This window comes from Myotis brandtii, unplaced genomic scaffold (assembly GCF_000412655.1).
Source record: "Myotis brandtii unplaced genomic scaffold, ASM41265v1 scaffold292, whole genome shotgun sequence".
Lineage (NCBI taxonomy): Eukaryota > Metazoa > Chordata > Mammalia > Chiroptera > Vespertilionidae > Myotis > Myotis brandtii.
The window spans coordinates 668697-682902 of record NW_005361156.1 but is presented as its reverse complement, the minus strand read 5'-3'; the positions used below and the strand labels follow the sequence as shown (position 1 = coordinate 682902).

The window sequence follows — 14206 nt, the reverse complement described above, 5'->3', positions numbered from 1 at the left end:
TCCAGGAAGCCTCCCCGCCCCCCAACCCGGTCCCCCGTAGTCGGAGAGGAGGGTGCAGCCCCGCGAATGCGAGCTGGGGCCACCCTGGGGTGTGTTTGGGACAACACGTTTGGGTGGGCGCTTCTGGGACCCAGTTTCCTGGGACGGGGAGCCCGTGAGAGGCACTGGGATCAGGTGGGGACACCCCAACCACACCTGGACTCCTTCCCCCGCTGTTCCTTGTTGCAAAAGTACAGGTGACCTGGACTTCTCCCTGCCAACCCCCATCACCACCACCACCACCACCACCACCACCACCACACACACATTAATTAATGTAAGCCCCAGCCTGGACTCCGGCTCACTGATGCCTGGTACATCGTAGGTGCTCAATAAATATGAATGAATGAACAAATGACTGAATGACACAGGGAAATTCTCCCGGGTGGATTGCAGTCAGCTTGCCTGTGTGAGACCTGTGGTCAGTTCAGGGTGGCAGGCAGAAAACCCAGGCCACAAGTGCCCAAATGAGACAGGTGCACCCTTACTCCAGGACCCTAAGGTGTTAGGGTGAGGGGTTTGGCCTTTTGGGATTCAGGGGGTTCAGGGCCAGGTCATGGAGGAGTTGGGGTTCTGGAGTGCCTCCTTCCCTCCAATAGGAGCTGGGCAGGCTGGGCCAACAGGTTGGGTGGCATAGCCAAGCTGACACTCACCTCCAGCATAAAACCCCACTTCATGGAGGCCAGTTCCTCACACTAGTGCTCTCGGAGATCCCGCCACTGCTGTCCCCCACCGGCGCCCCAGCCAGGCCTGAGATCATGAGGCAGCCGCCAGCTGTGGCCCTGCTCCTGCTGCTGCTGCTTCGGTTTGGTGAGTCCTGGGTGTTGCAGGAAGTCATTCCTCCCCTCCCAGAGGGGTCTCCTCTGCCCTGCCTGGAGCTCTAGCTAAGCCCACTCCCTGGCCAGGCCTGGGGCTGCAGCACATGGCCCCCTCCCCTGCTCTAATGGTGGGGCCTCCCAGCCAGGTGGGAAAGTCCAGATGTCCCACCTGGGGCAGTGAAGAGGGGAAGGTCGGATGGGGGTGTAGGCACAGGCCCAAGAGGCAGCGACATGGGCAGGGCCTTTGCTCCCCTCCCCCCACTTGTGTCCTGCACTCACTGGCCAAGCTCTGGGCTTGTTGCCTCTGCTTCTTCTCATCTGGCCTCTCCCTATCCTGCATATGAAGACACAGGCTGCATGAATACAGGACCTGAACTCAGGGCCCCTGGGTTCCAAATCCCTGAATGGCCATCAGCTGGGCCCCCAGAGGGTGGAGCTGCCGCCTGAGCCTGGGAGCCCCAGGAAGCTGGTGGGGATTCAGTGGGGAGCCAGGGAAGAGTGAGGGCCAGGGATGCAGGCTCCTACTCCCACTTGAGAGGAAGGGTATGGGCTAGGGTCAGCAGGTGCCGGCCAGGGAACCCCACCTGCCAGGCCCTTCCTGGTGGGGCGGGCTGCTCTCTACCAGGGAAATCTTCCCGCATTCCTGGGCCGGCCTGGCCAGTCCAGCCACCACCTCACTTCCCTGTCCTCACATCACCTCCCAGGGCCGGGCTGGGTCATACTAGGCCACAACTTGGCCATGGCTCCAGGCATCCCACCAGGGTGGCACTTCGGTATGGAGGGCCAGCCTCCCTTGACCCCCCCAGGCCTCCACTTCTGGCCTCCTGGCATAAGAGTAACCATATTCTTTGAGGTAGCCCAACTCTGTCAGGCGGTGTTAACACAGTGATGGCTCCTGCCGGGTTGAGTAATCAAGGTCAATGCCAGTAGAAACAGAGGCCTGCATTTGACTCACAAACAGCTGTGACCAGAGACCTGACTTCTTCTACACCCTCCTCACCCCCACCTCTAGCTCTTCCTCCTGGGGCTGCCATCCCCACCAGCCAAGCCCCCACCAGCTGCAGGAGCATGGGGGCCCTGGACCCGGACAAGGGGCCTGACCCCATGGCCAGCTCACCCAGCCCCTGACAGGACCCCCACCCTGCAGAGCCCAGGTCTCCACCCCTTCCTGGTCAGCCCAGCCCCCGTAGCCACTCTCCTTCTGTCCCCCTATATTCCCTGGGCTCAAGCCCCTGGATGTGGGCCTTCAAGGAGCTCCTGGGCCAATAGGTGAGGTGAGCAAGTCTACCTCCAGGTGAGCAAGGTGGGCAGAGCTCTGTGAGGCCTGGAGGGAAGACTGAGAGTTCAGGAGAGGCAGCCAGGCTTCCCAAATGCCAGTGAAGCAAGAGAGCCGCCCAGAGGAGGTGGCATTGCTTCTATGCCTCAATCTGGAGTAGGACCTGTAGGATTTGGAGCTATAGAGACCAGAAGTAAAGGGCCTCCAGGAAGGGATGTGTTGTGAGCAAACCTTCAGAAGCCAGAGGACTCAGTGGGAATGAGAAGCAGAGTTGCATTAGGTTGGGGTGAGGAAGTCTGCAAAGCCTCAAAGGGGTCCTGCCAGGCCACCGGCATGCACACTTGATCCTGGGAGTGGACCCTGAATCCATCTGCATGGATGGGAAGGGGGATGGCTATGGGGAGAACCAGGACAAAGCCCTGAAAAATTCCCACAGGGAGGAAACAAGCCTGTAAGTACATTAGTGCTGGTGGGTAGATGGGGCTCGGGGGTGAGAGGGGCGGGGTGGGGGGGAGGAGTGGGTTCTCAATCTTGGCTGCACATTAGAATCACCTGGGAATCTTTTTTAAATCCTGATTTCTGGGCCTCATCCTCCGGAAATTCTGTTTCTTTGTTACTAATGTGGTGGCCCCACCCCATAACAAAGAAACAGAATTTCCGGAGGATGAGGCCCAGAAATCAGGATTTTAAAAAGATTCCCAGGTGATTCTAATGTGCAGCCAAGGTTGAGAACCACTGCCTTAGAAAGAGCTGGGGGTCAGGTGTTATGAATCTAACTAAATTATATGGCGCTAAGATGAGGGAGCTCCAGGGAGCAGCAGTCCCAGGGGATATTTGCATTTTCAAAGGGCACCTTGCAACACAAATCCATGAGCAGAATGTCCAGGACAGACTTCCTGTTTCATTCACTGGACCAGGCTGGTCTCACTCTTGCCCTGGCACTTCTGTTTGGTACCCTTTCTACTTTGAAGAATGGTCAGTCCCGCCTGTACCTTCTCAGCCCCCACATATCTATCTCCTGTTCTTGCCACATCCATAGCTCTCCCCACCTCCTGCTCACTGCATCATCCAACCCCAACACCTCAGCACTGGGGAGTGCATGCCTTGGATTTGGAGTCTGGCTGGAAGACTGGGGGTCCCACAAAAAGAACACAGGGTCCTCCTTAGGCACCCCGTGGAGGTGCGCGGCTCAGCCCTGTGCTTCCCGCCCCAGGGGTCCCTCACCTCCATGGGGCTGGTTACCATTCTGATTAGAGTGAGGACAGGTTCAGTAGCAGCTTCCCCACCCTCCATGCCCTGAAAGAAGTTGAGACACAGGAGAAATTCTGAGGGTTGAGGTGAGGCGGGGCTGTCCTGAGCCACTCACCCCGGCTCTGGTCAGATTTGTCCCCAGTGAACCAGACATGCTGGGGGAGGCATCTCTCTCTCTCTCTCTCTCTCTCTCTATCTATCTATCTATCTATCTCGAGACAGGTATTTCCACATTGTTGCTGGCAGTGGAAGAGACTATTGCCCGGACTGGTGTCTCCAGACTGGGGTTGACGTTCCTGTAAAGGCCTAGCAGCAGGCCCTGTGTCTGTGTCCAGAGATGTGAGGGGCAGTGGATCCTGGGGAGATGGATCCCAAGAACAGCTCTACCTCATTCCTCTACCTGTCCCCCCACCTCCCCCGCCTCAGGGTGCCATGGCCCAGCAGAGGGTCTTGGGCTCCACCTGCAGGGCATGCTAAAATGCCTGAGTGAAGGGTCAGCTCTTGGGAATCTGGAATCTTGGGAAGACTAACCCGCATTGACCGCTGACTGGCTTCTCTCTATTCCCCTGAGACTAGAGAGAGCCGTGGGCTGGGCGGTAGCCTCGGGATTGAAGTTAGACTGGAGACATGCTCCTTGGAACAGACTGTGTGAGAACGTCCAGACCTCTGAAATGCAAAGGCCGCTCTCAGGGACTCTTCCTTTATCCCAGCTCAAGGCTGTCCGAGGTGGGAAATGCAGACCCACAGCATCAGGACTTAAGGCTGGAGCCTCCCTAGAGCTTCCAGACGAGGATGTGTGTGGGGTGTGGAGGAAGAGACCTCTTCAGGGACTAGAGGAGCCATCCTGCTCTAAGCAGGAGAGTCAAACCGTGACGTGGCCCCCTCACTGGAATCTGATTAGCTCCCTGTATGGCAAGGAGTCTGTCTGCCCTTGCAGATAAGCTCTGGCCCATAGGCCTGGGCCTGTAGACCTTGAATGAGGGTCTGTGGGGAAAGTTGGAGGCCCCTGGCCTCTCCTGCTGGGTCCCTTTGTGGACTGTCCTGAGTCCTCAGGGGGCTGGGTATGGAGCAAAGGAGGGTCACACTGACCAGCAGTGGGGAAAGGAGGAGCAGAAACTGTTCTGGCAAAGTTGGCTGATGACCCCCTCTTTTCTCCCTTTCAGGGACTCAGATGACCAAAGCATTGAACGGTAAGCAGCAAGACCTTTCGGGGAGGAGGGGCAGGAGTAGGCTTGAGAGCAGCAAGACTGGCCAGAGGCTCTCACACTCACCCAGAAGGAGACCCAGAATAAATGGGAAGGGCAGGGCACAGGGAATCCCAAAGTAAGGAAAAGTTGTGGCTCAATGGAATTGGAGCCCAGAGAGGAAGAAGGTCTGTACATTGCAGATGGCACAAAAGCATGGAGCATGGGGATGGGGCATGAGGCATGAAGCATGGAGATGGGGCAGGAAAAAGTGACAGGAAAGAAGCAAAGGATAGAACCTGAAGATCATTCTGCTGTAACAATAACAGACTCCCTTGGGGTCACCCACCCTGGATGAGACCCTCCCAATATACACTGTGCTTCCAGGAGCCACTGTGTCAGGTCATGGGGTCAGATCTCTACATGTGTTACCTCAACCCTCCTCATGGTGTCACCATCTCATGAGTGAGGTGTTTGAGGCCATGGGGGCGGGGTCCTTTCCCAAAGCTTGGAAGGATATGCCTGTGTCAGAGGCTGACCTGATGCCCAGGTCTCTGACTTGCCCAAGGTCCCCAAGCAGGTCAGGGACAGGGAGGCCCCAGGATTGAGCAGAAAGTGGAAGCTGGAATGTGGGGTTGGGGTAGGTAATCAGCTGATGGAACCCACCCCCAGTGAGTGCTGCCCTGGTTGTGTTCCCCTAGTCTGCGGGCGCCCGAGGATGCTGAACCGGATGGTGGGTGGGCAGGATGCCTTGGAGGGCGAGTGGCCATGGCAGGTCAGCATCCAGCGAAATGGAAGCCACTTCTGTGGGGGCAGCCTCATCACAAATCGGTGGGTCCTCACCGCGGCGCACTGCTTCTCCAAGTAAGTCTCCCTCCCTCCCCGCCCCCCACACACACACACACACTCTCCCTCACTATCAACTGCCTATGTCCACTCTGCCTCTCTCCACACCAGGGGCACTGCTGACAGAGCCCCATGCCCCGTCAGGTTTCAGCACCTTGGACAGTGTCTACCGCCTGTCCAGCACTGACCCACCTTTCTGGCCAGTCCTCCCTTCGAGACTAACTTCCAGGTTCAATCTCTGCTTCCCAGCCTTTGCTCCCTGCACCCAAGTCGGGAGGTCCACTGCTGGTCTCACCAGTGATGTACTTGGCCAGGACTGGGGCCCTGTCCCTACAAGTGCTGGCAGGCTCCTCCCATGACCCGGCCCTGGCCCTGGCCCTGGCCCTGATCCCCCCTCACACACCTCAGATCCCTTTCCTGGCTGCGACTCTGGTTACAGATGAGCCCAAGGACTGGAGTAGATTGTCTCTTCCTCCTCCTCACCCTAAGATCACCCGTGTCATTCCTGATCAAAGGGCCAGGCTACACATCCCTGCTATTACACTGTGAAATCACCTGGTCCCTGACCTTCGGGGTTTCCCAAGCACCTCAGCTCTTGCCTCATCACAGCTCTGCATCTTAAATTCAGCAATGCAGGTTCAGAGGGAGTAGTTCACTTGCCCAAGGCTCATGGGAAGGGCTGGGCCCAACCCCCAGTTGACTGGCCCCCAGCTATTCCCTTGGGGGCAGTCAACTCCTTCACCCCTCATGGCAAGCCTTTTGCTGTCCTCATTTCACAACCAAGGAAACTGAGTCACAGAGAACTTTATAGGTGAATTGCTCAAGGTCACCCAGCTGGCCAGGGGTGGACCTGGGTATTAAAATCAGAATTTAAAGCTGCTTTAGCTCAATACATCCTTAACCACCTCACCCGGATGTGTGTCCCCCTGGAGATTACTTTTCTGTGCAGAGATGTCAGGCACTGGACCTGGATAGCAGGAGGAAGGTGTCTGGCAGCAGAGGAACAAACTAACTACAGTGGGGCCTTGACTTACGAGTTTAATTCGTTCCGAGACCGAGCTCATTAAGGAGCTCGTTAAGGAGCTCATTAACTCAAATTACTCTGTCAACTCAATGCAAAAAATCAGCCGAGAGACAGCTGGTATCTCAAAAAACTCGTTAGTCGGGACACTCGTAAGTCAAGGCCCCACTGTACTCCTGTTCCCTTCTCCATCTAACCTGCAGCAATTCCCCCTTTGAAACCTCAGAGGGGCTGCCTCACACTAGCTCCCTGCTCTTTCCCACCAGCACCTCTGAAACATCCTTGTACCAGGTCCTGCTGGGGGCGCGGCAGCTGGTGAAGCCAGGACCACATGCCACATATTCTCGCGTGAAGCGGGTGGAAAGCAACCCCCTATACCAGGGCATGGCCTCCAGTGCCGATGTGGCCCTGGTGGAGTTGGAGGCACCTGTGACCTTCACCAATTATATCCTCCCTGTGTGCATGCCTGACCCCTCGATCATCTTTGAGTCGGGCATGGAATGCTGGGCCACCGGCTGGGGCAGCCCCAGTGAGCAAGGTAATACCGCACGTTCGGGACAGAATGGGGGACATGCCATAGAGAAGGTCCCAGGCAGGGTGGGGGCCACTCTGAACCAACAATCTTTTTCTGTTGATATTGGTACACATGATCTCTACTCAAATGGGTGAAGCTGGTATGGGAAAGGGGCAGCGGATGCAGGAGGAGCCATGGGAAAGTGGGGAGACGACAGACAGAACCCAGCCTGGTGCATGAATAAGGGAGGAAGGAATTCTGTTCCACAAAGCCCTAAGCGAGAAGAGGTCTAAACCCAAGCACAAAATAGGGAGGGACGGAGCTGTGGCTCTCAAGAACTGCCTGCTGAGTTGAGGCTGTTTGCCCCTCCCCAGACCGCCTGCCTAACCCTCGAATCCTCCAGAAACTCGCTGTGCCCATCATTGACACGCCCAAGTGTAACCTACTCTACAGCAAAGATGCTGAGTCCGGCTTTCAGCTGAAAACCATCAAGGACGACATGCTGTGTGCTGGCTTCGCTGAGGGCAAGAAGGACGCCTGCAAGGTAGGGGCTGGGATCGGCTGTGATGGAGGCTGAGCGCTGCTCCCCAGGCCTAGGTCAAGGTGAGAGCCAGCCCAGCCCGAGGAGGCCCACTAGGTGGGTCCACGGTCCAGACCACAGCTGTGTAGTCAGCAGAGAAAAACAGGTCTCAGTGGGACTCAGGAAAATACAATTTCAACACACCCCTCTGAGCAGGTGGACTGGAGATCTAGAGAAACGGGCAACCCAGGCCAAAAAAGGGCCAGCCACTGGGGTGAGGGGAGCTGGGCAGGGACATTCCTAGAGTGGGGAGGTGAGGGACAATGGGAGGAAAGCAGGTGCGTGTGCTTGTGTACCTGTGGGCTCTCAGGCCCGTGTGGCTTCTGATGGTACCTCTGCTTTCCCTGCAGGGTGACTCAGGAGGCCCCCTGGTGTGCCTGGTGGACCAGCTGTGGCTACAGGCTGGAGTGATCAGCTGGGGTGAGGGCTGTGCCCGCCGGAACCGCCCAGGTGTCTACATCCGGGTTACCTCCCATTATAACTGGATCCATCGGATCATCCCGGAACTGCAGTTTCGGCATGCCAGGTCGGGCGGCCAGAAGCGGGGGCCCCGGGTCCAGCAGCCCCGAGCTCAAAACTTTGCACCCTGCGTGGCGGCCCACACTGTCCTCCTGGTCCTCATGGCCCTACTCACCTGCTTCTGAGCCCTGCTCAGGCAGGTAGGCGAGTGTAGCTGCCGGAGCCCACATGTACATTTGTAAATAGCTGTTTCTCTCTTCTTTCAAATGCCTGTTATTTTTATTTATGTTCACCCTCCAATAAAAACCTAACCTCAGTTCCAGCTGCCAGGTATGGGCCCTTCGGGCAAGAGGGGAGTGGAGGGGCACCTGATGGGGAGGTGCACTGAGGAGTGTGAGTTGGGGGCAGCACCGGGTGGGGGTGTGTGGAGGGCAAGGCTCCCAGTGAGAAGGGAGCTGCGGCAGGCCCACTGGAGGCTGGCTCACTGGAGCCCAGGTCCTCAGGGTCCGGTGACACCTGCTCCCAAGATCCCCTCACAGGCAGCTTCCCTGCTCCCACCCCTGCCTGCCTCATCGTCCTTGCCAACAGCCACCCTCACCGTTAAGTGCTGCCCCACGGCACCCTGGGCTGGACACTAGGGGCAGCGACCAAACCCGCAGAAAGAATGGGGGCCTGGCAGAGGGGCCTGAAGGAAGAGGGTTTTGTGGGAGATGGGGGAATCACAGCCCCCACTTTCTATTTCTGAATCACCCCAGGACTTTCTTCAAATAACATCAGGGATGATGCCCCCACAACGATACTTTCCCACTTCAGTGGGGAGTAAGCAGGGGCCCCTCCAGGGACTCCCTGTTTCCCAGGTTCCCCTTGACCCACAGCTCCTTTCCTCCACCTCTCCTTCAGCCTCCACCTACCCCCTGCTGAGTCCAAAGCTGCAGGGAGGAGGCTGGATTTGGGGCCATATCCACTGGGAGACTCAGGGGGCCCTCAGATGTGCCTGGTGGGCCAGTTGTGGCTACAGGCTGGGGTGGTCAGCTGGGGTGAGGGTTGTGCCCGCCAGAACCGCCCAGGCGTCTACATCCGGGTTACCTCCCATTATGACTGGATCCATCGGATCATCCCGGAACTGCAGTTTCAGCAGGCCAGGTCAGGCGGCCAGAAGACCTGCCCCTCCTTCTCAGTGCACCCTGTTGCAGCTTGTCAGTACCAGGAATCCAGCACAAATAGGTCTCTGGAGCTCTGGCCCGCAGGGTGCTCAGGCCCTGCCATGATGGCATGTTTCCCATGGGGCAACGTTAGGTTCGCAGGCTGGTTCAAACAGGTCCACAGCAGGCCTCTTCTGTGGCCATGGTCAGCTCTCCCCCACATGTAGACTGACTCTCAAAAGGTACCTGGGCTGCCCTGGCCGGCTTGGCTCAGTGGATAGAGCGTCAGCCTGCAGACTGAAGGGTCCCAGGTTCGATTCCGGCTGAGGGCACATGCCTGGGTTGTGGGCTCGATTCCCAGTGGGGGACTTGCAGGAGGCAGCCCTGATTAAAGATGTTTCTCTTTCATCGATGTTTCTATCTCTCTATCCCTCTCCCTTTCTCTCTCTCTAAAAATCAATAAAAACATTTTAAAAAAAAGGCACCTGGGCTTACCTGCCATGTTTAGCAATAATGAACTGGATGAGACTCCTAGGAAGGCCTTGCACACACATATAACCACATACCCATGCACACACTCCCTAGCACACCACATATACACATTCATGCAGACATGTGCGCACACCCATGCCTTCACTCACAGGTGTTCACATTCATGAACATATGCTCACTAGTACATAACATGCACACACCCATGCACACAGAAACACCCACACATATGCAAGCCCATGCACACACCTGTGTATACACAGGCGGAGCTTCCCACCTGGTGCCATGAAGAAAGCAGGCCTGGATGTTTATGGAATGCATGAATAAGAACTTAGCAAGCACCTGCTGTGAACTGTGCCTGGGGACAGAGTGGGAACAAATACTTAATTCCTCTCTGTGTTCCACTTTGCCGGGCACACCCCTGCCTGCAGGCAGGAAGGACCAAAAGGTGCAACTGGCAGAGGCTCATGGTGGCCCCACTCCCCTGCTGGCTGCTCTGTGGCCCTCTGGGGACTGGACTGTCTGCTACACTCCTTCTCTAGACCAGAGATGGGCTCTCAGTCCCTCAGGGGCCAGCAGGTACACCAAGGCCCAGGCTATGGGTATCCTGAGGGCAGCCATAGGAACAAGTTCTGGGTCATCCTGGCTGGGACCAGGGTCGGACCTGGGTCCCGCAGCCTTGGAGAAAGGCCTGGCTGACCCCGCCCCCCCAGCCCCTGTTCTGGAGGTATTAAAAAGCTTCATGCCGAGAGCCGAGGATGGGAGAAGAGCCGAGCGTCTAATCTAAGCAGCACTCCCAGCTTCCTCTCTCCTCTCTGCACCTCGCTCTCATGGCCTGCCCTCCCTGCCCTCCTGCTGCCTGCTCGCCCCCCAGAACAACTTCCACCATGTCCACCTCGGCGAGTTCCTACTGAACAAAGGCATCAAGCAGATGTACGTGTCCCTGCCTCAGGGAGATAAAGTCCAAGCTGTGTACATCTGGATTGACGGTACTGGAGGACTGCGATGCAAGACCCGGACCCTGGACAGTGAGCCCAAGAGTATAGAAGAGTCGCCCGAGTGGAATTTTGATGGCTCTAGTACTATGCAGTCTGAAGGCTCCAACAGTGACATGTATCTCGTTCCTGCTGCCATATTTCAGGACCCTTTCCGCAAGGACCCCAACAAGCTGGTGTTCTGTGAAGTCGTAAAGTACAACCGCAAACATGCAGAGACCAATTTAATTTAAGATATACCTGCAAACGGATAATGGACATGATGAGCAATCAGCGTCCCTGGTTTGGAATGGAGCAGGAATATACTCTCATGAGCACTACTGCGGTGTGGGAGCAGACAGAGGCTACGGCAGGGATACTGTGGGGCTCACTACCGGGCCTGCTTGTACGCTGGCATCAAGATCGCAGGGACAAATGCTGAGGTCGTGCCCGCTCGGTGGGAAATCCAGATAGGACCCCGTGAAGGAATCGACATGGGAGAGCATCTCTGGGTGGCCCGTTTCATCTTGCACCGAGCGTGTGAAGACTTTGGAGTGATAGCAACCTTTGATCCCAAGGCCAATCCTGGAAACTGGGATGGTGCAGACGGCCACACCGACTTCAGCACCAAGGCCATGCGAGAGAACGGTCTGAAGTACAGAGGAGTCCATCGAGAGGCTGAGCAGGCGGCACCAGTACCACATCCGAGCCTACAAGCCCAAGGGGGGCCGGGACAATGCCCGGCGGCTAACTGGATCCAATGAAACCTCCAACATTAACGACTTCTCCGCCGGCGTGGCCAACCGTAGCGCCAGCATCGCATTCCCCAGGCTGTGGGCCAGGAGAAGGGGTACTTTGAAGACCGGCACCCCTCTGCCAACTGTGACCGCTTCGCAGTGTCAGAAGCCCTCATCCACACGTGTCTTCTCAACGAAACTGGCGATGAGCCCGTCCAGTGCAAAAACTAAGTGGACTAGACTTGCAGCCGTCCAACCCCTTCCAATCACTTCTTCATCCCGCTCCCACTCTCGCCCCTCAATTGTCATAACAAATGTAACTCACAGGGCAGAATAGAAAAATCTTTTTTTATTCCTCGTGCCCAGTTAATCTCTTGCTTTCTTTGGCCAGGTTAGAGGGGTCAAGTTCTTAGTCTCTTCACACACACACACACACACCCTTTTTTTCCCCTATCACTGAAGCTTTCTAGTGTGTTAGTGGGGAGGGGGGCGGGGAAACATAACCACTGCTTCACTTAATCAGGTGTTTGTCCTACAGGTGTAGCTATCTGGACAGTGAGCACAGTATTTGTGAAGGGAGGGGAGGACCTTCTTCTTTGAGGAGCTGAGGGGGTAGGAGTGCTGGGCGTGCTCTGTGGTTAGGTGAGATACTCCCTTCTGTGGGGAAGTTCCATTTCTTAAAAGGTTATAACCAGCTTTCTTCTTCTTTTTTAAAATTAATTTCAAAGAGGAAGAGAGAGATAGAAACATTAATGATGAGAGAGAATCATTGATCGGCTGCCTCCTGCACGCCCCCTACTGGGGATGGAGCCTGCAACCTGGGCATGTGCCCTTGACCAGAATCGACCCTGGGATCCTGCAGTCCACAGGCCAACGCTCTAGCCACTGAGCCAAACCAGCTAGAGCATAACCAGCTTTCTAATTAGAGTGAGAATTAGGGAAGGTGGGGGGCAGCAGGCAGGAAGATGCCCTCTTACCTGCCAACTGTGACCCCTTTGCAGTGACCTGCTTCCCTGGCCTGGGGCTGAGTGCCCTCACTGGAAGGTAAGCTCAGCATAAAGGGACAGAATGGGTAGCCCTACCTTCGAAGAAAAAGTTCTCATTGCTTGGTCCTCCGTTTATAACACAAATCAGAGTAGTGTTTTTGTATTTAAATGAGAAAAAAATTATATATATGGGTGTGTGGATATGTGTGCTTTTTCTAAAGGAGAAAAACCGTTCTGGTCACTGGGAGCCAAATTTGAGGCAAGGAGCCTGGTTAGAAATAAGGCTCTCCTTTTGAGGGGGGGGTGAGGATGGTAGTGCTTGAAAAGTTGGCTGTTAGGGGCTCTTAAACCCTCACTACCATTTAAGGGTTTCTCTGTGCCCTGCCTGCCCTCTGGACACGGGTCGGCTAACAGGAGCAAACAGCCGCAGTCACCGAGCCCCCTGGCTTTGGTTTATAAAGACACATGTATGCACAGGGGTTTAGAAATGTGAGTTGGCTGGTCTACTTGAGCATGTATGTTACTGACAAGGGGGTATTGGGTTATTTTCTGGGGAACTAGCATGTCACTAAAACAGGCCTTTTGATGTATTAAAAAAATTTTTTAAGCAAAACCAATTTAGATTTTAATCATATTTGCAGGGGTTTGAAGTCTCTGTTTTACAGAATTGCTTGTTTGCTTCCAGTCTCCTTCCTGTCTGCTCTTAGAGGGGAGGGGGACAGGACTGGGGCTAAACACTTGTAATTTTGTATCCTGGTGTCTGTTCTGAGTGTGAAATATTCCTTTCCACTTATTAAGATTCTGAGGAATTATTTTTTCTTTTATAATAAAAAAACAAACCCCACCTTCAAAAAAAAAAAAAAAAAAAGCTTCATGCCTAACTGGTATGGCTCAGTGGTTGAGCATTGACCTATGAAACAGGAGGTCACAGTTCAATTCCCATCAGAGCACATGCCCGGGTTTCGGACTCGATCCCCAGCAGGGGTGTGCAGGAGGCAGCCGATCAATGAATCTCTCTCATCATTGACGTTTCTCTCTCTCCCTCCCTCTCCCATCATCTCTGAAATCAATAAAAACATATTTTTTTAAAAAAGGGACGCTTCAGGCCTGTGATTGGAGATTAGGTGGTCTCTGGGGGAAGCCCCTCTGCAGCCTCTGTGGGAGGCCAGAATGAAGCCTTACTGCCTGGAGATGGGTGAAGAGCAGGCTCCTCTCAGAGGACTTGCCACCCTGTCTCTGCCTCCTCCAGCCTGCTGTCCCAGCTTTCTTTGTGGCCTGGAGTCCCCCATTAACACCCCCTCCTGATCTACTACAGGGCAGGGGTCTGGTCAGGTTCTGTGGGGCCAATGAGGAGGGGCACAGATGGCAGGGCAGCCTAGCCTCCAGTGGCACCACGCCCAGTTGGGCTGGGAGGGTGAGTCTGGGGTCCCAGGTGGGGCCCCTGATGCAGCCAAGGTGGTGGCCAGCACATGACCTCGGACACAGTTCCCCCATCCCTGGGCTCCCCCAACACTGTTCCCGCCCAGACCCAGAGCAGATGCTCGACCAGAGGGCTGTGGAGAGGAAGGGCAAATACTCTTGGAGAGACCAGGAGATTAAAAGGGAAAGCAGATGTATTTCATGCCTTTCACAGTTCACAGCACACTTAGTGCTGTGAACGGAGGTTAAGGAGAGACATGCCCCCATCTGTCACCAGTCCCCTTTCCCACCCTTGGCAGGGGTGTGGCTCTGACACAACTTTCCACTGTCTCCAAGCAGTATCTCAGGAGCCATCTGCTAGGCGGGGTGTGGCAGGACCAGGTCTAGGTCAGTAGCAGGAAGAACACTTTGGAGAACCTTCTAGCCCAGGGTGGGCAAACTTTTTGACTCGAGGGCCACAGAGGGCCGGAA

The 14206-nt window shown here is 55.6% G+C and overlaps 1 protein-coding gene and 1 pseudogene across 3 annotated transcripts; both read left to right on the top strand.

Annotated features, from left to right (window-relative positions):
- The first annotated feature begins 703 nt into the window (after nt 1-703).
- On the top strand, nt 704-8305 carry PRSS27 (protease, serine 27). 3 transcript variants are annotated; one of them, XM_014542210.1, is made up of 6 exons: nt 704-849; nt 4548-4574; nt 5270-5432; nt 6681-6973; nt 7324-7493; nt 7880-8305. In XM_014542210.1, the coding sequence occupies exons 1-6, from the start codon at nt 798-800 to the stop codon at nt 8171-8173; spliced, it is 999 nt and encodes a 332-aa protein (XP_014397696.1). In that variant the 5' UTR covers nt 704-797; the 3' UTR covers nt 8174-8305. The 3 variants fall into 3 exon arrangements, with proteins under 3 accessions (XP_014397696.1, XP_005869435.1, XP_014397697.1); XM_005869373.2 differs by having other exon boundaries at nt 706-849; nt 6702-6973; XM_014542211.1 differs by lacking the exon at nt 704-849 and adding an exon at nt 3197-3313.
- Nucleotides 8306-10347: 2042 nt separating this feature from the next.
- Nucleotides 10348-11830, top strand: LOC102262908 (annotated as a pseudogene).
- Nucleotides 11831-14206: the final 2376 nt, after the last annotated feature.

Excerpts from the sequence above, each read along its gene's own strand:
- PRSS27 (XM_014542210.1), top strand. The coding sequence starts at position 798 with ATGAGGCAGCCGCCAGCTGTGGCCCTGCTCCTGCTGCTGCTGCTTCGG. Across the intron at positions 4,575-5,269 it reads GATGACCAAAGCATTGAACG|TCTGCGGGCGCCCGAGGATG; the intron begins GTAAGCAGCAAG and ends GTGTTCCCCTAG. Across the intron at positions 5,433-6,680 it reads GCGGCGCACTGCTTCTCCAA|CTCCCTGCTCTTTCCCACCA; the intron begins GTAAGTCTCCCT and ends GCCTCACACTAG.